This window comes from Penicillium waksmanii (genome assembly GCF_028829765.1).
Source record: "Penicillium waksmanii strain IBT 27052 chromosome Unknown utg000005l:1.0-5232799.0:1.0-5237142.0, whole genome shotgun sequence".
Taxonomy (NCBI): domain Eukaryota; kingdom Fungi; phylum Ascomycota; class Eurotiomycetes; order Eurotiales; family Aspergillaceae; genus Penicillium; species Penicillium waksmanii.
Window position 1 is genome coordinate 3,292,218 of NW_026643252.1, and position 22,927 is coordinate 3,315,144.

At 48.4% G+C, this 22,927-nt stretch overlaps 9 protein-coding genes across 9 annotated transcripts; 5 read left to right on the forward strand and 4 right to left on the reverse strand.

Moving 5' to 3' along the window:
- Positions 1-126: 126 nt before the first annotated feature.
- N7481_006138 (nucleobase cation symporter-1 family protein) lies at positions 127-2,303 on the forward strand (the record flags this gene model as incomplete). The annotated part of the gene is made up of 8 exons (XM_057265357.1): positions 127-226; positions 340-410; positions 527-763; positions 834-846; positions 923-1,104; positions 1,170-1,352; positions 1,414-1,773; positions 1,836-2,303. 8 exons carry the CDS (start codon positions 127-129, stop codon positions 2,301-2,303), a joined length of 1,614 nt encoding a protein of 537 aa, XP_057123077.1.
- A 2,344-nt stretch (positions 2,304-4,647) lies between these two features.
- On the forward strand, positions 4,648-6,295 carry N7481_006139 (sugar porter family MFS transporter; the record flags this gene model as incomplete). The annotated part of the gene is made up of 2 exons (XM_057265358.1): positions 4,648-4,858; positions 4,926-6,295. The coding sequence occupies 2 exons, from the start codon at positions 4,648-4,650 to the stop codon at positions 6,293-6,295; spliced, it is 1,581 nt and encodes a 526-aa protein (XP_057123078.1).
- A 632-nt stretch (positions 6,296-6,927) lies between these two features.
- On the reverse strand, positions 6,928-10,190 carry N7481_006140 (transcription factor domain-containing protein; the record flags this gene model as incomplete). Its single annotated transcript, XM_057265359.1, has 8 exons — positions 6,928-7,819; positions 7,881-8,036; positions 8,089-8,313; positions 8,369-8,501; positions 8,554-8,762; positions 8,827-9,825; positions 9,936-10,018; positions 10,104-10,190. The coding sequence occupies 8 exons, from the start codon at positions 10,188-10,190 to the stop codon at positions 6,928-6,930; spliced, it is 2,784 nt and encodes a 927-aa protein (XP_057123079.1).
- A 548-nt stretch (positions 10,191-10,738) lies between these two features.
- N7481_006141 (lactoylglutathione lyase GLO1) lies at positions 10,739-11,720 on the reverse strand (the record flags this gene model as incomplete). Its single annotated transcript, XM_057265360.1, has 2 exons — positions 10,739-10,938; positions 11,048-11,720. The coding sequence occupies 2 exons, from the start codon at positions 11,718-11,720 to the stop codon at positions 10,739-10,741; spliced, it is 873 nt and encodes a 290-aa protein (XP_057123080.1).
- A 1,374-nt stretch (positions 11,721-13,094) lies between these two features.
- On the forward strand, positions 13,095-14,206 carry N7481_006142 (uncharacterized protein; the record flags this gene model as incomplete). The annotated part of the gene is made up of 2 exons (XM_057265361.1): positions 13,095-13,525; positions 13,594-14,206. 2 exons carry the CDS (start codon positions 13,095-13,097, stop codon positions 14,204-14,206), a joined length of 1,044 nt encoding a protein of 347 aa, XP_057123081.1.
- Positions 14,207-15,079: 873 nt separating this feature from the next.
- Positions 15,080-16,744, forward strand: N7481_006143 (uncharacterized protein; the record flags this gene model as incomplete). The annotated part of the gene is made up of 5 exons (XM_057265362.1): positions 15,080-15,426; positions 15,454-15,594; positions 15,653-15,941; positions 16,011-16,088; positions 16,160-16,744. 5 exons carry the CDS (start codon positions 15,080-15,082, stop codon positions 16,742-16,744), a joined length of 1,440 nt encoding a protein of 479 aa, XP_057123082.1.
- Positions 16,745-17,522: 778 nt separating this feature from the next.
- Positions 17,523-18,359, reverse strand: N7481_006144 (uncharacterized protein; the record flags this gene model as incomplete). Its single annotated transcript, XM_057265363.1, has 3 exons — positions 17,523-17,894; positions 17,947-18,030; positions 18,228-18,359. 3 exons carry the CDS (start codon positions 18,357-18,359, stop codon positions 17,523-17,525), a joined length of 588 nt encoding a protein of 195 aa, XP_057123083.1.
- A 759-nt stretch (positions 18,360-19,118) lies between these two features.
- On the forward strand, positions 19,119-19,565 carry N7481_006145 (uncharacterized protein; the record flags this gene model as incomplete). Its single annotated transcript, XM_057265364.1, has 1 exon — positions 19,119-19,565. One exon carries the CDS (start codon positions 19,119-19,121, stop codon positions 19,563-19,565), a length of 447 nt encoding a protein of 148 aa, XP_057123084.1.
- Positions 19,566-20,150: 585 nt separating this feature from the next.
- N7481_006146 (arylsulfotransferase family protein) lies at positions 20,151-21,632 on the reverse strand (the record flags this gene model as incomplete). The annotated part of the gene is made up of 1 exon (XM_057265365.1): positions 20,151-21,632. One exon carries the CDS (start codon positions 21,630-21,632, stop codon positions 20,151-20,153), a length of 1,482 nt encoding a protein of 493 aa, XP_057123085.1.
- Between the last annotated feature and the right edge of the window lie 1,295 nt (positions 21,633-22,927).

Genomic DNA, 22,927 nt, shown 5'->3' on the forward strand with positions numbered 1-22,927 from the left:
GGTATTGTCGTTGATGCAGTGACCTGATATCTCATTCGACTCTGAACAATTACTTTCGATTCAATCCATACTTCTTTGCTTGCCCATTCATTTTTAGAAAATCTGCCCACCTCAAACTTGAACAAAATGGGTCGGTTTAGAAAGGTGATAGAAAAGATCCAAGCCCCCACGGAGCCTGGGCTTTCAACAGCCCAGCTCATGTTGGTAAATGACGACCTTAAGCCAGGTAAGAAAATACAAATCAACAAGCTGCCAAACTTCTCGCGCACTCCCATGTTCATATTCGATACGATAAAATATATACTCGCGATTCGCATGCTAATTTAATTTTGCGAATAGTCGATCCAGAGCGCCGTCAATGGAGATGGCTCAATTTCGTTGCCTTTTGGATTGCAGATTCATTGAACGTCGTGCGTTTTTTCCCACTGCGCTTTTTAAATGAAAGATAGAAGTCCGACCAGGTCGGATTTCCTTCGCATAGAGGGTGCATTGGACTTTCTGAAAACTACTCTAACCTCGGCCTCAGAATACCTGGATGATTTCGTCCTCCATGATAGTCGATGGCTTATCCTGGTGGCAATCATGGCTATGCGTCTGGATTGGGTACACCATTGCTGGCCTTTTTGTCTGCTTGATCGGCCGAATTGGTGCCATTTACCGCATCCCATTTGCGGTGGCAAATCGTTCATCCTTTGGAATTTGGGGTTCTTTCTGGCCAATTCTCAATCGCGCGTCGATGGCAGTCATATGGTATGGCGTCCAGGTAAGCCTCTCCACACTCATTCCGACCCAAGCCAGTGAAAGTATTATACTAAACAAAATTCCCTGAATAGACATATCTTGGAGGTAGGTTCTTCGATTCCCGGGCGGAAACCGCTTAGCCATTAAGAGACACAGTGACTGATGCTCAACATTCTACTAGGTGAATGCGTTACGTTAATGATTCGGGCAATCTGGCCAAGCTACGATAATCTGCCAAATACGATACCTGCAGGTGCAGGTGTTACTACTCAGCAGTTCGTGAGCTTCTTCTTGTTCTGGCTGGGCTCGCTCCCTGCTCTATGGTTCCCAATCTACAAGATCCGACATCTGTTCACCGTGAAGGTAAATCCATCTCTTTTCTCCGCCACCACTTCTTCGCACTTTGCTTGAGCTGACATACTCCAAAGGCATACTTTTCTCCTGCCTGTGCCTTTGCATTTTTTGGTTGGGCTATTGCTCGTGCGCACGGTCTGGGGCCAATCATCACGCAATCCAATACTGCACACGGTAGCACTCTCGCATGGGTGTTTATCAAAAGTATTATGAATTGTATAGCCAACTTCGCTGCTCTTGTCATTAACAATCCGGATGTAAGTCTTGCAAGAAAACGTGGAAGTATCATCAAGGTACATTATACTAACTTTCTCAAAGTTCGCACGTTACGCTCGAAAGCCACAAGATGCTCTATGGCCACAGCTTATAACAATCCCAATCGGTTTTGCTATCACATCGTTTATTGGCATTATCGTCTCCTCCTCGTCAACGGTTATCTTCAATCAGGCTGTCTGGAATCCGTTGACTTTGCTAGGGATGTTCCTAGAAAACGCAACCTCGGCGGAACGTTTTGGCATCTTCGTTATTTCTAGTGGATTTGCCTTGGCTCAGTTAGGAACAAATATTGCCGCTAACTCAGTATCTGCGGGTACGAATCTTACTGCGCTTCTTCCTCGTTTTTGTACGATCCGAAGAGGTGGCTATTTCTGCGCGGCTATTGGGCTGGCCATGTGTCCTGTGAGTTACATTCAAAATGGTGGTTTTGTTTAGGAAAGATTCTAATAATGCAAAACCCTCAGTGGACCCTGGTTGCATCTTCGAACAACTTTACTATCTACCTCTCTGCCTATTCTGTGTTCCTGTCGTCTATCGCCGGAGTAATGGCTAGTGACTACTACTTAGTGCGCAAGGGTTATCTCGATATCGAAAGTCTTTATAGTGCACAGAAAGATGGCCCTTACTACGGTATGTATGGGGTTTCATGGCATGGTTATGCCGCCTACTTCTGTGGGATCTTGATCAATATCGTTGGGTTTGCGGGCGCCGTTGGTGTAAGCGTTCCCGCTGGCGCCGTCTATATCTACAACCTTAACTATTTCACCGGATTCATTGTCTCCGGAGGAGTCTACTGGATATTGGCTACGCTGGTGCCTCTTCCATTGACTAGCAAGTCTTGGAACGAGGTCCCTTACGAAGTATCTCCTATCTCTGATTTGGAGCTGAAGAAGCAGGGGGTGGAAGGAGTGGAGCACATGGAGAATGTGTAATGAGTCTAGATCACAAATCCATCTGAGCGATCAATTTCAGATAGGTAACCTGTCAATCATGATCCATTCGCCAGAAATAGTATATGGAATTTTAATGAAGTAAGTACCAACAGCAATAAGTAGCCAACTACCAATATAGAATCAGCCCTGTTAATCCCAATTAAGAGGATGCTTTTAACATGAGGATATCAAGACGCTGTTTAAGACAGATTCTGGCCAATTTAAATTCATTTTGCATCAAATAATTTTGATTGAGATGAGCGGCTCCTCCGTGAGGCTTTGACTGGTTGGTCCGGCAAGGTACTCCTCGGGTGTTTCTCGCGCCTGGACTAGAGGTTCCGCGCGATAAGGAGGGGAAAACATAATTGATACGAAGCTAGTGATCCTTTCTTCACCCAATCAATCTCCATCTCTGCTGCCAAAACAGGATCCCCCGTCAGTCGTCATAACTTCCTTTTGTGGTCAGCGGTCTCAACCTTCAATAGTCTCTTTGGGCTATGCTTGGTCTCCGCGGAAAATATATGAGGCCTTTGTTAAGGTTTGATCTATCGGCAGAGTTGTTCGCCTGTTCACAATAATCTGAAAGCGAACTTCTCATACGAATTTCCATCGAGTAATGGATAGATAACACTGCGGGGTCTGTGTCATCATCCCTGATGGATTGCAGTTTCTATCGAGTAATTCATTCGAGTTAATATTTTAGCCTGTTGCTTGGCGTTGGGGTCAAGGGGATAGAAACAGCCAATCGGCACCCGGGCCTAACTAAGTCACCAGACGACATCGCTCGGCTCTTTTTTTCTTTCTTTTTTTTGAAAGGGGAGTAGAGCTCCAGATACCCGAGCAGGCCAAGCTAGCCTTGAGATTATGTACAAAGGGCCCTATCACTCCATCACACACTAAGTAAATGCAGTAAGGCTCGACCTCTGCCAAGCAGCAGCTCCAGGTTCCTCATTTACCATCTCCTTATGTATAGCCTCGTCTGAATTAAAATAACCCATGAAATTTGTCGAGTTGAAATTATTGTCGCTTTCTTGCTGAAAGTACCTCGGCTATAAATTGGTACTTTGTCCGGCTCCACATTTGGGCATCGGCGTGCGGTTCGGGATTTGTTGGATTTTCAGAATCGAGTAATGATATTACCCATCTGCTTAACATTCAAGCTCTGAAATCCACGAATAGGCTTGAAAATCTCTGCCAACAAGTCCTATAATGAGGCTTCAAAATTCATCCTTGGTTCTCAACGTAATTCTACAAACTATGCTCGTGGTTATAATAATCAAATGGCGGGTGTTGAGAACTTCCCAGTAATATTCGTTAGATACATTTTACGCCCTGTGGGCTATACCAGAATTCAATCATCGCTTTGGGAAAGTTTACAGCGACTGACAGCGTAGAGTCTGGATAGATTAATCAGTCGAGATCTACTTGAGCTCTGGTATGAAGTGGGCTCTCAAAATCGCAATAACAAACCCATAACGGTCGGCTGGATTATTTTGCACCGTTCATAAAAATCCATAAAATGCTTTCCATGACAATTAGTTTTCGGACGATTCCGACCCATTACCGGGAAACAATGCTTAGCCAGCCCCTATCTCATATTGTACCATTCAATCCCCGGGCAGCTACCATGAATCATACAACGCAGCTCCTGGGTTCCGCTACGGATCCTGAAGACCGGGTTTCTGGGGACCAATAGCGCCTTTTCAATTCCGTGACACTGTTCAGACAGAGCAAGAAAAAAGAAATTATAAAACAGGATTCTAAGATCTCGTTTCCGAGAGGATCGCTCGGGTCCGATATCTTGTGTGCGGGAATTCCGTAACTGATTTTCGGAGGGCCACGCGGGCCGAGTCCGCCTTCTTAGACCACATGGTGGTTGTTTTCGAGCAGCACCACCAGAAGGAAAGTATTTTCATGTCTAGAGAAGATGTTGATAGCTCTTGGGTTTATGCCCGATGTATGGCACTGGTCGTACTGCGAGAGCCATGAAAAAGCACGGTCTCAGGCCAAGGTATGCAATGAAAGCTTCCATCGTGTTTGATATCTCGACATCCAGTCGGCGATTCAGAAACAATGTGGAGAATGAATTGACTTTCCGAGTACCCAAGCTGGTAAGGCTATAGCCTGTAGCTCAGATATTCTCGCTTTATCAACAAAAGTCGATATTACCCGGGAAACCCAATGGAATGCCCCAGCGCCACGAACGAGATGTCCTCATACTATAGGCCAGTCTCATGATCAAACTATATGAACCCATAGCCTAGCCAACTAATTTTTCATTCAATGCACTTTTCAACTCAAAGATAATTTTCCCAATCTTAAAATTTGATGCCTTGTCGAGAACATGGGTCTGAAACCGTTTCTTGGACTTCGAGGAAATGCCCTCCTCCACGCAACCCTCATGCTAGTTGTGTGTCCTACATTTACTTGCTATGGATATAATATGAGCGTGGCAGGTGGTTTGCTAACACTGACCGCGTTCAACAATCAATTTCCCAGCATTGATACACTTCATACAACCGGGGAGATCCAACAGAAAAACTCACAAATACAAGGTTGGTAGCGTACTGGCCTGTGGTATTGATTTATATTTTGTCTGACTGATATACTTAATTGCGCCAGGTGTCGTTATGTCGCTCTTTACTGTCGGCGGTATCTTTGGCGCCCTCTCATGCGTATTTTTCGGTGATCGCTGGGGCCGCCGTAAGGTGATTTTTATATCGAACGTTATAACTATCATCGGCGCCATTCTTATGGCAACTTCATTCTCACTCGCCCAGTTCGTCGTTGGGAGACTAGTTCTCGGTGTAGGAATTGGAGGATACGTCGCGACGGTTCCTGTCTGGCAATCCGAAATCTCACCAGCGCATCTGCGAGGCTCCAACGTGGTAATTGATGGGATTTTCGTCGGAAGTGGTGTTGCCCTTGCTCTTTGGGTTGATCTGGGATTCTTTTTCGTGAAAGAAAGCTCCGTCTCCTGGAGATTTCCTCTGGCCTTCCAAATCATTTTCTCCGTTATCGCAAGTATCTTTATTACGATGCTGCCCGAGTCACCGCGATGGCTTATCAAAAAGGGTAGAGTGGACGAAGGACGACAAGTATTAGCCGCATTACTCGACGTTGAGGAGCACTCCGATGTTGTGAATGACGGCGTATATGATATTGAATCATCACTTTCCCACTGCGGAACAGGATCTTGGAAGGACATGTTCACTAACGGAGAACAACGTCTCTTCCATCGCACATATTTGGCTGCCACAGGTCAAATGTTCCAGCAAATGTGTGGTATTAATGTCATAACATTCTACGCAACTACCATCTTCGAGCAATACCTTGGAATGAGTCCTGTGAATGCCCGTATCATCGCTGCGGCCATGCCTCTCACACAACCATTTGGTGGCTGGCTTGCCTATTACACCATCGACCGCCTCGGTCGGCGACCTTTGCTTATATGGAGTGCTGCAGCCTTAGCCGTTTGCATGGCAGGACTTGCCGGTTGTACATCGCCATCCGCAGCCAACAATACAGCTGCACTTGCCATGGCCGTGGTCTTCCTCTACTGTTTCCAATTCATCGCGACAATTGGTTACGCCGGCTTGACCTTTTTGTATGCCGCCGAGATCGCGCCTCTGCAGATTCGCGCTGCTGTCAACGCGGTATCTACCGCTACCGTGTGGTCGTTCAACTTCCTCCTAGCCGTGATAACTCCAGTGGGCTTTGCAACGATTGGTTATCACTTTTATATCATTTTCGCGATCATCAATGCTCTCATGGTACCGAGTGTGTATCTGTTTTTCCCTGAGACAAAAGACCGTTCGTTGGAGGAGATTGATGAAATATTTGCTCAGTCGAAGAATATCTTCGATCCGCCTTGCGTGGCGCGTGCGATGCAGCGGAAAATGCAAAAGGTGCACATCGGCGATGCTCATCCTGAGTCTGGAGATATTGTCGAGATCAAAAATGATGCTCTTCAGATGGATGTGAAGGCTTAAGAAAGTCCGCTGTGTGGCAATGAGGTTCTGAGGTTGACGATGGAAATTTCAACTCATACTCAGGTGCACCACTGACATCCGCGTGCATTTCACCGACCAGTCCCAGTTCACGTCTCTCAAAATATCTCAACATTACAGAGCAGGAGATTAATCACCTTTTACTATGTGCTTGAGTTATCGGGGTCATTTTGAATAGATATTAGATTCGAGGAAGTCTCCACCGATCAAATAGAAATACAACTAGAACCATCTTTTCTCCGCAATTCTTCGCGGCACCCAAACTCCCCTTCCAGTAAGCTCCGAATATTCAAACAAGACCCCCAGAAACATATGAAATGGATACTGTAGCGCAAGAAAAACAAGAATCAAAAAGAAACTCTCCCTCGGGGAATCGAACCCCGGTCTCCCGCGCTTATCGGTTTTAATGACAAGCGGAAATCATGACCACTAGACCAAGGAAGATGAAAATAGTCGAGTTACAGCTCGACCACTTGGGGGTGGTTGATGTGGCAGGTCAGTTAATGATGTTCCAAAATTATTACAGCATTTGCCAAAATATACAGAGTGAAAATCTATTCGTAAAAAAAAGCCAATTCTATCATGACCCTATACACCCAAACCATCTTTCCATTCTATAAATTCGCCCCACCCAATCCAGATGAATTACCGGTCGGCGACCACCATCCCTCAAGATCACCGAGATCAGGAAGCATGCCGGGATCGTTGGTGAATTGCGGTGCTGCCATTGCGTTTATGGCGTTGAGGTCGGAGTGATAGTTCCACTCGAGGTCATCGGAGGACGGGACGGTAAAGGGTTGTTCTTGTTGTTGATTTTTAGAGTACTGGTTCTGCTGAGAAGGATGTTTTTGATGATTCTCGAAAGATGTGTTTCCAGCAGGAGCAGTCATGGAAGTTTGTATCTGCTGCGATTGAGAAATATCAAGATGATTCGAGAGGCGTGATTTCTTCCGCAAGGAATCAGAGGCGAGACCATCATGACGACTCGAGTCACGAGTCGATGAATGTTTCTGTGAGTCGAGGGAAGCAAGATTGGCGCTGCTGAGATGTCTCTTTGAAGCTGGGCCTGATCGATGCATATGAGCTTGCCAGCGTCGTTGAAGAGTAACAAGGAAGTCCCTGGTGCGTTTCGCATTTTCGAAGGACTGGCCCAGCTCATCGAGGGCGCGGAAGCAAAGATTCAGATAGGCGACCATTTCGGCATTGCGGGGGTGTGGTTGACTGATTTCGCCGGGTTTGCTGGGCAGGAGTGGGGAGCTGGAGACGGTGACGAAGAGGAGCATCAGCGCAGCGCTGAAGATTATCGCCACGACTTGGTTGTTCATTCGGCGGAAGGAGTAGTGCTTTTCGTAGATGTGGAGGAGTCGAGCGATGGCGGTGGCTGATTCGACGCACATGCGTCTTGCGTGATGGTAGCCTGGTCCCTGGCGGGGACTGCGTGGTTGGATGTAATTCTTGGATACCCATGGCCGATGGAAGAAGATGATGATTTGATGGTATTGCATACTGCGAGAATGGTGAGCATTCTGAATGCGGACGCGTTGGAGTCTAGACAGTTTTTACTTACTGGAGTATTAACAGATGGGGTAGTCGCGGTGTTGCATCGTCATCAATATCGAGCTGGAGAGTAGAGGGCAAATTCGTTTTCCAGGCGAAAAGGTCTTCTGTCACTTGGAATGTAATTCTTTGCAAGTCGTGTCGAGATATATCCGAACAGCCGTACCTGGTAACGTGTTAGATATAGGCGAGACCCATTATATGTGGGTGCCACTCACAAGATGTGTCCAACGGGAGAGATCATCTCCCAAAGTATGACGAATTGCCGGCAAATCAGTTCAGTGGTGTCTCTGAGGCCGTCTCCAAGAGGATCTGGTGTTTTTGGGAGTCCGTATGGGTGCCAAATGGCGTCTTTATCCGCGCCTATCGTAGAAGCAGGTTTCGGGACAGTAATGTCTCCTGCAGTCATCCGGAATGGTCGGCCCAGGTAGAAGCCCCAAAAGCTAAAAAAAATAAGTATATGTATGATCGGATGATGACGAGAAGTGTAAAACTCACTGATCAGCGACATAGCTGCCCCAAAAAGCTGTTCGTCGAACGTCCGCCTCGAGGGCGCTAACTTCACCATTATTCACATAGGTCGTCATATCTAAATGTAGTCCAAGATCAAATGCAAGCCGCATCGACATCCCTATTGATTGATTAGAAAATAATCCTCGAATATGATAGCAGGTACCACTTACCGCTATAAAGCCAGCCTCGAGCGTCACGGTTAGATGCGCCCTCGTGGCAACTCAAAAGAACGAGTGCCTGAACCGTCGCAACACAAGGTGTGTCCAGTTCAATTTCTAGTAGAGCCTTCGCTCGATCTGCAAAAAAGTCGGCCAACGATTTAGGAAAGGTGATAAATGTGGGATGGTAGCGCGCTTCAAAGGCACTTCCGATTGCGCACCTATCACACAGTTAGCATTGAGCAATATCCCCGAAGAAGAAGACACGATTAATGGGATACTGACATCGCATTCGTAAGAACCTCTGAGTAAAATGGGGTATCGTCATATTCCTCTCGCCATTTTGTTCGCGCCGTCATATACATCCCCTTATCCACGACGTAAATGCTAGGATTTTGCCAAGTAAAAAACAGCTCAACCAGGTGATCCTCCAAAGCCTGATCAACCGGCTGACCAACGCGAAGGTGATTAAGGATATCCTGGCCATCATGACGCACGGTTCGCGCATCGGGCCGTTGCCGCTGCTGCGTCGCGGAAACATCGACCAGATTAAGATTCGAAGTGGCGCCATAAAAGCGCAAATGACCATCACCGGCGATTTTCAAAGTCCCGATGCGATTAGATAATTGCTCAATCACATCGCTCTCTGCCGGGTTTTCCTCATCACTGTCGGAATCATGATCCTGGTGCGATAGATTCGTCGGCGCCTGACCCAGTAAAACGCCTGGTTGTTGAACCATGTCCATGCCGAGTTGGAAAGTGTCCGGGCTGACACCTGGGTTGGCCATCATCCCTGATCCGCCGTTGATATTTGCGTATATGTTCTCCAGGCTTTCGGCGTTGGGTAGGGTGAATCCCCAATGTACAAAGTTTTGGTTGTCAGGCGCACCCCGCACCATACCGTAGGGGTTCCAGGGTTCCACAGAGGGAGAAGCCCCGATTTGTTGGTTCGCGACGATGCTGTGTGAAGGCGATACGCCGGAATTCTCTTTTTCGACAGAGATTTGGGACTGCCCGGGCTGAGCTGTTTGTGGTGGGCTAGTTGTCGGGGATGGCCTGGAGTGAAATGGCGGGCTTATCTCGTCTGCTGATTTTTGGTCGCTTGTAGAAAGGGCTGTGTTCTTTGCGACTCCGCGTGGAATTTGTAGAGTGTCCAAGACTCTGTTCATGCCGGCCTCGTCTTCTGGATCCATCGGAGGGGGCACTGAGCCTTGATCCTGGATGAATTGGCATAGCTGGTCAATTCTCGCTGAAAACAGCTCTGTGGCGGCTCTTAGAGATACCCTGTAGGACCTGTCAGCACTTGCACCTATACCGGAAGCATTTATATGGCCACATGGCTTTCTCCACCGCCATTTTGTTTCAGTCTGGGGAACGTGAAGAAAATAACTTACTTCCGCTTGTCATCGCCATGTTGGTACTTGCATTCCTTGCCCTTTCGTTCACAATTCTGACAATGCGGCATGGAACCGTCACACTGCAAGATCCGACTCGACATGTTAGTTTATGCGCCGATCTCCTTTGGCCCAAGATTTAGGCTCAGGGAAGTGCTGCAGGCTTACCCTGATTTTGCTTTCCCGGCAAGGGACACAGGCGGTAGTGACATGCTTCCGCGGTGTCTTTTTGGGCTTATCAGGGTCCGGCGACATGGTTGGAATGCTGTTCCTGCGTCTGTTCTCTTCTTTTTGCGGAGAGGATTTCGATAGCGAACGATAGACCGTGGGGGTGGCGGTTCTTGCGCTGGGCTTCGCGCTGGGGGGATGCGGTCGCTGCGGTCGCCGCTGGAATTAATGAAGCGTTTCAAGTCATGTCGAGTCAAGCTTCTGGATTTAGATTCCTCCTTGAGCAATCGGGAAATGTGTTCGAGTTTAAATGCGAAATTCGTATGGAGCAGCGAAATGTTCGTCTGGGGCGGGGGAGAAGGGAAAGCTTACTCCACCTCCAGCGCGCCCGCCTATGAGATGCGCGGGGGATAAGCCGGGCCCCAATTCGGTCTGTCCGGCTGATCGCAATGCCTCCAAAATGGCCAATGCGGGTTGTCATAGTCGGGAGAAGTTTGAAAGGAACAGGGTAGTATGGGTTTTGGACATATACTTCCCCTCCGATTGAAAGAAGTAGATTCCGCGCATTAGGGATCACCCTTTCGGTTTAATTTTTACTTGTATATACTTTGTAGTAGATAAGTTACATCGGCGCTTCACCAGTTGGAGGTGCGCTTGATCCGTTCATTTTGGATCACCTCAATCCAGTATCCATCGGGGTCCAGAATGAAAGCGATGTTCTTCATCATGCCATCGGTGAGACGCTTCTTGAAAGGCACCTTGAGGGACTCGAAGCGGTCGCATGCGCCTTGCAGATCGTCGGTGGAGATGCCTAGGAAGAGTACCACGGTAAGCACTAGAATAGAAAAGAGAAGAGATAGTTTTAAGAAAGCGAAGCGGCACGGTGACTTACAGATATGACCGAAGCCCTGGGGGGGCGGTGTTGCCGTTGTGGTACACGGGACCCTCCTGCTTCTCGGTGCCATAATTCCAAGTCAACTCTAGTAGTCCCTCCATGTCCGAGGTCTTGCCGTCCGCGGGGACCTTTGCATAAGCCAGGAAGTACAGATTAAACTTGTTGTCCGGGTTCTCAACTGTGCGAACCAAGGTCATACCCATAGACTCTTGGTAGAATTTGAGACTGGCCTCGGCATCCTTGACACGCAGCATGGAGTGGTTCATGCGGTAGGAGCCCGGATCGGTGGTGGTGGACAGATTCTCCTCGGCACGCTTAATGATCTCGACCCAGTATCCATCGGGATCCTTCGCAAAGGCGATGTGTCGCATGCGACCCTCGGTCAGCTTCTTCTGGAAAGTATATCCGGCATCCTCGATCCGCTTGCAAGCGACTTCAATGTTGTCGACGGAGATGGCGAGATGACCGAAGCCTCGGTGTGGCTCGGTGTTGCCGTTGACGACACTGTACTCGGGATCGTTCTCGGTACCCCAATTGTGGCAGAGTTCAACGGTACCTTGGAGATCGGTGAAGTGGCAATCTCCATTCAGAGACTTAGGGCCGGTATAGGCCAGGAAGTAGTTTGTGAACTTTCCTTCCGGGACGTCCATCTTGATGACCACGCTCATACCGAGGAACTTGTAGAACTCCAACGATCGCTGGGGGTCCTTGACCCGCAACATCGTGTCTATATGACATGGCGGTTAGTGCTCTGGGGGGGTATATTATGCGTTGTACTGCGACGAGGTTGGTGAGAGAGGAACGAACGGTTAAACTTATAGGTGGAAGGATCGGAGGCCATGGTGAAGGATCGCGCTACATCTCGGTCAGTGATTGGGTCCAGGTGAAGATCTGAATGTGGAGCTGGGGGGGTATAAGCATACTAGTACCTGTGACAGGAACAACAGAAAGTCTAGGGAAACGGAAAGGAGTGAGGACCCTTGAAGATAGACGGGCGAACATGATGGGAGGAGGGAAGTGGGAGGGGGAGCATTAGAAATCAAACGTGAGGAGAAGAGTGGGGCATGACGTGGTGGAGGACATACCACAGATGGTAGTTTGACTAGAGTTATAAATTGTAGTAGTAATTATAGTTATAGCTATAGTTATAGCTACAGCTATAGCTATAAATTCTAGAAAATATTTACTAATTCACTTAGATAGATATATAGATCATGCCCAACTGTGCATACCTATAGCTACCAGTGAGCTGTTTAGCTCCAGCTCCGCCGCAGCACCACCACCACCACCACCACCTCCTCCTCCCGTCTTCTCCCCTCTTCCTCTTCCCTTCTCCTCTCTTCTCTCCTCTCCAACCTCCAACCTCCAACCTACCCCCCCTCCATTCCCTTCTCCCCATTGGCCTGGTAAGTCTATATTTTGTTTTTCTTTGGCTTATTCTCCTCCTTTCCTCATTTGTCTATTCCCACTATCCATTAACCCTTCCGTCGTGGCCTTCGTTTGCCTTCCCTGCACTCCACAAGTCGTGCGCCCCCGCATCCACCGTTGATCGCCGCGTCTCTGTCATTGGCCTCCAACCCTTCCCCGGCTTCGTGTCTGACGCTCCCTGGCACAACCCACGACGCTCCTGGGCCCTTTTCTTTTCTTTTTCTTCAATTCTTTTACTTTCCGCGCTTAGCTGCCAAACATACGCCTGCTGGTCAATCGCATTTCCCCCAATCATAATTCCCCTCGTCAACACGTTCTCGTTTTCTCACCTCCCCCCCAAGGCAATCTGCACGATGGTCCTGGCGCCTCTGCCGCGGAGCCTCGCAGCGCATCTCATGACTGCAGTCCTACCCTGACTCCTACTATAAATTATCCTTCTCCCTCCGAGCTGGTCCTGTGCCACCCGGACACGGCGGGATTCTTTACGACTTGTCATCTGGACCGGCCCGTCCTGCATTCTGTCGATGCAAATCATCACCCCGTCGTCTCCCTCCTTCCTGTATTCCTCTGCAAGCCCGCTATGATAAAACTGCCCTCGTGCCCCCTTTTCTTTGATATTTGTGCCAAGGCAAGGAACGCCTCCGCCTGTCGCGTGTCCTTTTTCCCTCATGGGTCTCAAGATGGCTGAATGTGAACCCTTTCCAGTCTCCAACTTCTTCGACAAATCAAACCTCCCCTCCCATACCGACCCTCCATTTATCCCCTACTGGGCCCGGTGCCATACGCAGCGCGCAAAAAATCTCCTCGACTGTACCGACGAACCGATCGAATACGACCACGACGACGAGGATTACAGCGACAACTGCTTCTTTTTCCCAGAAGATTGCTCGTGGACACCTCCAAAAGAGTCGGTTGTTGAAGCGCATTTCAAAGCCCTCAAGGAGAAATCCGATATTTCAGTGGCAGCACCTACGCGGACCATCCCAGACGCTACCGGCAACATGATTCCTGGGCTTCCTGATATCAAGATGCTCGACTCGGAGGCGCTGGGTGACTTGCTGGAAGACAACCTTTCCCCGCCAGAGATCACCACAATTCTGTAAGTACCTGCTACCCTACCTGCAGCTTAAGATTTGTCACAAGCTCATCTGTTCTTTTCTCATGCAGCGTGTTCGCAACCAACGGTGCTGTCTTCGCCTACGGATCTACCCTTTCATCTCGCCAACTACGAAACCTTAGCGCCACATACGGTGCTGCCTACACGTGCTACGCAAAGACCGCCTCCAGCGGGAATCTGACTGGTGTGAACCCCGCCAGCCATCCGTCCTCCTACGTAACAGCCCAGTCCATGTCCCTCGGCGACGTAGGCTCAATCGTTTTCGAGCTTGACGACTCGGTAGCGGTGGTAACACGTATTGCTGACAAAGTTCTGCTGGCTGCCGTTGGCCCCTCTAAGCCGGATACTGGCGCGGCAAATGGAACTGGCGAGCATATCGGCGGAGACGGAGCTATACCCGGCGACCTGAGCAACGGCGCTACTTCGGACAGCTTAGGGGACGGCCATCGCACTCCAACAGCACCACCCTCTCCCAACCCACCGCCGCGCGATGGAAACGAGACGCAGCATGAGATAGATCGGAGTGCAGATCTGGCCCGGCTTGCAAGCTTAAACCTCTCCGCCTCGCCTTCTGTCTTGCTTGCCCTGGAGTCGAAGTGCGCGGCACTGGGGAGATTCCTTGGGTCAAAACTCGACGATTTAGACAGCCCAGAGGACTTCTAACAACGATGAAGTACGGCATGGTGATGAATGGGGGTCCTGGTCTGATATTTGTGGGACGTAATGTTTCAGCGAGGCATATTTTACGAACCTGAGCGAATTTATTCACGATGAATCGACGACAACCTGAAAAATTGAACATTTATTTGCTGAATCCAGTCGATGGGGCGAAACTTAGGCTAATGTACAGACCCGCCTAAGATCGCCTTCCATGTCGAGACACGAAGATGCTATTCCAACCCCTCATCAAATGATACGGCAAATAAATAACCTTGTCCCGACTTGTAAATACATGTGCCTTTCTATAGACCGTAGGGCAGGCACAGGAGCCTATCTACTAGCAACTATGAAAGCCTGTGACGTTTGAAGCCCCCACGGAAACACGACATCTACTAACCTGGCGGAATGTCAACTTTCTCGTTCCCGCATCCCACATGTCACCTAGCTGAGTTCAAGGATATCAACCCGCGTCGCCCCCGGCACGCCGAGCACCTTATCTGTAGTCGCTAGCATGGAAAGTGACCCCGAGCAAGCCTTTAGGACCAAAATCTTCGAATTAGCGTCAGCCAGTTGCTTGGGGAATGGGCAGACGCCGTTGACTGCGAACAAATTCGAGCCTACCATCGAAGCAGGTCAATCTAGCCTGGCTTTGTCTGTTTCTTTCAAGTTGAAGTTTAATCACGGCTTTGAAACAAATCGAAGCTGGGGCACTCAAGGAGAGCGAGGGGGGCTATTTCAAAGAAAATCTTCCCTTTGTTCGTCATATCTTTGGATTATTAGTTATATATTGCAGATATGAGTTGCTCTTTTGAAAAAGTCCCATCCATCCATTTGACTATCTTATTTTTTTTTCAATCACCTTCAATGTCACCCAACATGCCTCGCCAGCTTGCAAAGAAGCGCAAGGTGCAACCCGAGCCCGAGGCTGAAGACTCGTCCGGGGTTGAGGCCCCGTCAGAGGTCGAGGACGGACCCGAAGCTAATTGGTCCCCCTGGGATCCAACAGAGCGCAAAGTGCTTGATATTCGTAAGTTGGACCTCGACAAATCATATCACAATGAGGCTCGACCCAGGTCAAACATGACCAAGGTTAGAGTCGGCCATATCACCTCGAAGCCGCCGCTGGAACGGCAACGATGGCAGCATAAAGACAAAAGGCCCATCGAAAAGGTCGAAGATCTACCGGAGGGCTGGCATGCGACCGAGCCAGATCTCGATGAGGCGTAAGTTTATATGAATATCCTTTCTAGTACAAATACTCATGGGTTTCCATTTTTTAGGGACCTCGATGGTCAGATTGCAAGGTGTCATGAAAGAATTGAGGACAAGATCATGCCGAAGTTTTTCAAGGAAAAGCTAAAAGGCCTTCAAGCTTCCAAGGCATATTACGAGTAAGAATTTCCCAATTGGACTCTCATAGAGGCATTTAGTAATCAAATATGTTTTCAGCCGAATGTCCGAGAACGAGCCCGAGGATCTAAGCCCAGAGGTTTATGAAAGGATCGACTCCCTCAGAACAATCCAAAGGCAACTCAAGAAATCGGACAAAACCCACCAATCTCCTAACTTGCAGGCTATTCTGCAAGCATATCTGGATGGAAAGCTGCTGTGGACCCCCGGTCTGATTACCTACTGGTCGAATGGAGTCAAGTTATGCGAGCCCCGGCCATTCAACTGGGATGAATTCGAGGCGATCAACGCCGCACACGGCCGCGACGGATCATTTTGGACTGAAGGGGTATGCCTGATACGAAAATTGACCTATTGATTGTGATCCAAGTGAATTGATAACTGACGGATTCCTTAGCTTTCTGGACCAGGTCCTGAATTCCAAGGCGCAACGCTAGTTATCGGCTCAACCCCCAGAGCACTGGCAATCAACATAGTACGTGACACGATAACTTCCATCGGCAAAACCGATCAACACTAACATCCAACCCCCTTTTTGAATGATAGTACAGAATCGCTGTTCGCGCTCCGAGTAGTGACTGGTGGGATGAACTAGAATTCGTACACGACACGGGAGCGTCGATCATGCATATATACCAACACGACATACGACGAATAATCGGTCCGCATAGACGTCAAGCAGCTTCATTCCTTCCAGTAGTCAGCACCAACCAATTCCGAACTGCAAGCGGAACCATGACCCGAGACATCGTCGAGCTAGAAGTCACGCTCCTTAACCATTCGAGGAAGCGCATCCCTCCCTGGACCCGAGTCCAATGTGTCGTCAATCCGGATACTTACGTAGAAGGAATAACCCGCCGACTGGACGGGCCATTTCTACGAGCCATGATGTACACATCGACCAGGCCTGATGGCAATTTCCATCTGACGGCGTCAACTATCAAGAAGTCGAATCTTCTTAGCGATTTATCCCACACTATCCCATTGGAGGAGAGAAGTGTGCCAATGGCGAACTTTCTTCCCCCGGCTCAAGCAAAGGGGATATTTGCCACACAGCCCCCGTCTGAGCCGGAGAATGTCTATGGTTCGAGGGCTTTTCCCGATGCCCATATCAGCTGGTTTTGGAGTTGAGGTTGATATGCGCTTGTTGATTTCCTACGAATGCTTGATCATTCTTCCAAGGTGGGTCTGTTAAGCCATTGTTTGGACATCTTGGGTGATTGGTTATGCTTGGCTTTCTGTCCTTTCCATGCTCGAGCGAAAGCTCGTCAAATACTATAACAGTCATGATTTGCACGCGATCTTCTTCATTCACATTATTCTCCTGAGATCAATATTCATGCAGTTGTTTTAGTTCTGCTTTTAAAAATGTCGTTCAATACCAGTGGTACATGGCGTGAGTCTGCCAGTGGTGTGGTCTCCAACCCAGTATCCTACCCAGTATCATAAAAAGTTATATACTCAGCACCTCAATACTGTGAGGATAAAGGAAGTTGTGTATGTATGTAGAATAGCCCTAATAAAGCGGTTGCAAGACTCAAATACAGGGAACACAAACACTAGTAATTTTGGGGCGCTGGCGGCCTCGCAAGCCTACTGCTGAGCAGGTTGTCGCTACAGAGCGGCACAATCAGTCAGTTACCAGCCAGCGTACCTTAAAAACTTCTAATGCGCACTGCGTAGTATATTCAATTGGTCCCTTTCATTTCCGTGGCCAGGGTCATTCTGATTTGAGGAAACTATCATTATACGACCACACGCATGTCGGGCAGATCAAAGGAAAGTGACGAATGACCAAAGATATCTGGGTAGTAAGAACTGCAAAGATTCACAGGGCAGTAATGCTAGTCAAAGGTCTAGACTTGGCGATGGCATTTACAAGTCTAGTGTATCGCGTCTACAACTTGAACTACGGTGGAATGTCTTGTGTCCGGGCCTTGGGCCACATCATTTCAAAGAAAAAGGACACAGTAAAATAATAACATGTAAAAATACTATTTTTTTTTTTAACGGAGGTCAAGGCCTTCGCTGCCTCCTTGGCAGCTCTCGTCTCTGCCCGCTTGCGGGCCCGAGCCTCCTTCTGCTTTTGGGCCCTTTTGGCCTTCTTGGCCAGGGCCTTATTTCCCTTAGGGGCCACCTGTGAGGTCTCCTTCTCCTTCTCTTCCTCATTCTTCTTCTCTTCCTCCTTCTTGTTAATGTCCTTGGCCCTCTTGGGGGCCGGTGTCTCGTCCTCCAAAGAGGGGCCAGGATGCTTGCTGGCAGGGCCGGGGGCCGAAAGCTTCTGATATAATGTGTTAACTTGACATTAACCCTAGATAAGAGGCTGCTCTTACCTCCTCGGCAAGGGCCAGGCGCACTCGCTTGGCGAAGCGGCACTGATCAGAATTATGGCCGCATGGGCCGTGGATGCAGCAGAACTACAATCCTTTAGGTCAACAGTGGTCTCCTTGACACGCAATCAAACGAAATGCGATGAGAAACGCCTGCGTGTCCTCGACGAAGGAAAACGATGCAAAACCTCACACCATGGATGAAGAGTCATGACGCGTCATGACTTGGACACAGAAGAAAAGCATATATCTGATGCAGGGGAGCATAAAATAGATTCACTTACGGGCATTGAGATCGAGGTCGAAGTTGATGAGAGAGACAGAGAGAGCTTCTGTGTGTATGTGTGTGTGAATCGTTCCCAGCTAATGAAGATGCAGAGTGTTGAGAGGTGAAAGGTGAAAGGAAGGTAGAACATTAGGTTCCAAGTAGGTTCCAAGTAGGTACCTACCTAGGTAGGTACTCTGGTAGATTCTATACTGGTAGTTCCTGACGGCAAGTGCGATCTATATAAAAAGTGGCTGGTGGCTGGCCCAAGCGTACCTTCCTTGTCCTCAGCAGTACTACTAGTAGTCTAGTACTCCTCTGCGTTAAAAAGCAATTTCATATGATCCTCAAAATTCAATTAAAATCCAGAAGATGCTCGTCGATAAATATGGGCCCGGGGGTTGTGACAGTGGTTCGAGACAAGTAGGAGGTAGTGTAATTTAGGCATTGTAATTAGATTCCATCAGCCTCTCGGTATATTTTCCCGCTACTTTAAGAAAACTGCTTAACCCCGACTGAAATGGGTTGAACCATGTCTGCCGTTTGCCTCTCATATAACGAGCCCATTTGGTCGTTACCTTTGTGGCCTTGTTGGTTTGGCTGCCTAGATTGGATGGCATTCACTCTGGCACCCTGTACCTAGTTCCCACCTGGGCACTTCCTCTTCTTCTTCTCCAACCTGATTACTTTCCTCAAACCGCTACTGCAAATATCTAGTATCTTCCCTATCTTGAGAATTCCCACACCATACCACAAACAAACTGCAAGTTCATTCCATCCACTATTCCAATTGATATCTTACTCTAACTACAAGACTTTCCAGCCTTATCATCGACCATCACGCGTTTCTCATTTCTCTCTGACAACACCGCACTCTACACCCTCTCCTCTTTCCGACGCATTCCCAACAATGAAAAACGCCGAAGACCTCAAAATCGACAACGACAATGCCAAGCTCGTCAAACAAGCTCTCGAATCATTTATCAGAACAGCTCTCGCGGAACTGGAGTTTGACTACGATGATCTGTACTCGCGAAAGCATCACAGAAAAAAGAAGGCCACCGACGAGCAACATGAAAACCTCCTGATCGTCGCCGAGGAAGTCTGGGGTAACCTTAACGCGTCTCTGAAGATTGATCTGAGCTCGAATCGACATTCTTTTCTCGACAGCCCAAAGCAAAATGCCTTGAAACTTGCCATCACGCAGGATCAAACATTGACCCTTGGTTTCGTGACGAATTTTATACCTATCTTCTGGATAAGGTTCGTCGATCAGCGGAAGCAGCAGGAGAAGAGGGATCTACTGAAGAAGAAGCGAGATGAACAAAAGGTGAAGGAGGAAGAGAAGCAGAAGTAAAGATACATCGAGCAGATACAAAGGAAGAAGCCGAAAATTGAGCAGTGAAGCAGTGAGAGGAAAAGACCCGGAACAATGGCAATGATAACTGATTCCATGTTCTTGAAGGGAGAGGTGGAGTTACAGTCGCCCCAAGTCGGAATTTGTGGTTAACTTCTTGTATCCATTGCATCGACATGATAAGATAGCTACACAATATCGTCTTTCTGAAAAGATTTGATTTCCCTTTTCGCTTAGAATAGCTCAGCTATGGTCGGGAAGCTTGCAATCTTGGGTTGAGAAAATAATCGATATTATGAGGCGTAGCCGTACTCAGTAAGGCTTCTACGTACTCCCCGGCTGCTGAAGATGTCCCAGAATCTCTGCAATTCTCAAAACAGCTGGACACACCCGTAAGAAAACGACATACAACAAAATATCATGATCGACGTTTCTCAACTAATCAAATTAAAGAGGAAAATCTCCAGTTACTATGTGCAAGGCATTATCAAACAGAACAATTTAAGAATTAAATAATCTCTTTATTCACATCTCGGCAAGGCAAAATAAGTATATACAGAGAATAATGGAGTGCATGGCATCTTCTTAGAAAGAGACACTGTCGGAGGTACCAAGCACAGTCTCACCCTGACGGGCAACAACATGGATGGGGCTAGTTGGCGGGCTTGTCAAGCTGATCATAGTTTCGAATCCAGTGCGATTAGCAGAGCCGATCTGCTGGCTGTTCGCTGAGTCATTTGAGGCACCAGAGTAGACGACCCAGTTATCGTAGTCAGTCGCACCATTCCAGCTCATAAAAACATCAGCGCCATTGTCGATGGGAGTGACATTGGCCACGGGCGACCAGAATGGAACAGCGCTCCACTGGCATCTATAGCCTCGGTATGAAGCTACTACATTATCGTCGCCAAACTGAGCACTCAGCACCAAGTTCCCGTCGCCATCATATTCCTTGATCTTTGAAATGGAGCCGTAGTCCATGAAGACATGACCACTGGTTTCATTCAGGAGTTGGTAGCTTCCTTGACTCACAGAATGGATGGAGTCGTTGGGGTCAGTTAGGGAGCGAAGGCTGGTCACGGTTTTCTTGGTCAGATCAATAGCCAAGCTCACACCAGTAGTGGGAGACTCGGTATTGGTCGGGGTGTTGGCGTTATTGAAAAGGTTCAGAACCAATCCTTCGTCCGTCTCGTTGAAGACGCGCATGTCGTGTTGCCACGAGAAGCCAGCATCACCGATCTGTTTGAAGTCGCCACCATCTTCCCCGCTCACACGCCAGATCACGGTTCCGTTGTGGTGGAGGTAGTATCCCGACCACATGTGGCGTAAAGAGACGAGATAGCCATCGTTGGTGGTTGTGATGGCGTTGATGTGATAGGCATCGTAGGGAGCATCCTGAGTGCCGACGTCGCCACCGAGCACTTGGTGAGAAGTGGTCAATGGAATATCTGCCTCCTGCTCCAGGGCACTCCATGAATTGAGAATCTCGTTGGTGAAAATGTCAATCTCGTAGAAGTGACTGTCGAGCATCCAATCCGACGAGCTACCATTGATGGAAGTCAAATCGTGCTGGGTAAGGTTGTAGGCGGTAACGAGCAGAGTGTTTTGGGGAGTGATATGACTCTCGTGCAGATCAATATAAGAATCCTTGGTCGAGTTATCGGGAGTGACGAAGGCCCCCTCCAATGTCACGGTATGGATTTCCTTGTAGCTGCTATCGAGAATGTGTACGGTGCCGTAACCATAGCCAATGTCCATCATATCGCCGGCCCAGAAAGTGATAACGGATTCGTTATTCAGCTCTTGGACCATGAAATTGGCTGTAACCTCCTCGGGGCCCTCGTAAACCAGATTTCCTTCATCGTCATAGATGAGCGCAGCCTGGCCAGCAGTCTGCACACCACCACGAGGACCGAGGAAAAGGAATCCAGGCTCAGTGGTGCCGGTTTTGTTCACCACGAGCTTTGGCGGCTGGAAGTCGATCGAACTGTAAGTCGAGTAGTCCCAAGCTGCAGCACCGAGAGATAGCAGCAGCGTGCTGCCGGCAGTGTACCACCAGGGAATCATTTTAGGGTGTGTATACACTAGGTATACTTCGAAACGAATGAATGAGGCTCAAATAAAAGAATGGCGACAGTAAGAACTGCGAAGGCGTACGAATTGGATTTTCCGGGCGCAGTGATTTATTTAAAATAAAAGAGAGAAAAATCGGATCGAAGAATATGGCATTGCCGCTTCGCGTCCCGCAATCTCAAACTTGGCCCTGAAGATCATTGCCATGGCCTGGCGTATGGTGGGCTCTGATCTCGTCATTGGCCATCCATTTTTTATTTTGCCATCAGCCCAATCCACTATGCACCCCGGAAGTCGGGGTACTCGGCAATGAGCCATCTTGGCTCTCGTCATTACGGGCCTATCTATCACTTCATATTTCCAGTGTACGAGATGAGCGGGAATCGCATTGATCATGGTCAGGCGGCGACGTTGCCTCGACCCCTGGAGGGACGGACTAATTTCATGTAGCACATTGAATGGAAAGTTTGCGAGTAACAGCATGGACCAACCAGATTGTACTATTGGATAGATAGCGTAGCCAAGTGAAGGGATCGACTCGCCGATCGTTGTGACTCGATGCTTCTCCTTGAAGCTGAGGTCGCCAATCCCGGCCGGTACTCGCGTGGCTAAACAAGCCTCTTCCGTCGGCTGTCCGCGTTGCCACTCACTGGCCCGAGTGTGGGTGGAGTGTGACAAAGTAATGCGACTGGTGGTTCCAAACGGTGAGTATCCGTGGGAAGACCGGCGGCAAAACGCCCCTGGTGAGGGATCGGCTCCGAGCATGCCTGATATGGCAGGCCTTCAGCCGACTCTGGATGAACCGGGAAGAGCGGAAGAGCTCATTTCCTTTCGTTGGTCGACGGAGATCGTCGCAGATGCGACACCAGCTGCAAGTAGTGCATCCCAGCACGCCCTTCTATTCACTTGAATGACCCTAGAATTGAATAGGCTTTGTCTTGGAAGTTATAGAATATTGGCAAATACTATTTAAGACCATCGATCTAGTCCGACATTTAATAATCCTTTCAGATGTGATAGACTCACCAAGATTCTAGCCCAATCAGATAAAAGCCTCCTTGGCACCATGTACTACATCTACGAGTAGAACTAGTATGAGGACTTACGAATAATGTTGTGCCAGAATCTGATCCATTGAAAAATCCATTTTTTTTTTTAAAAAAAAAAACCAAAAAACAACCAACCATTAAGAATGAAACATGAAAACTCAATTTGCCTCAATTATAAAACACGGCGTTAGACATCTTATCTTTTAACAAGGCAGATTAAATACAGGATAAAGAACAGGA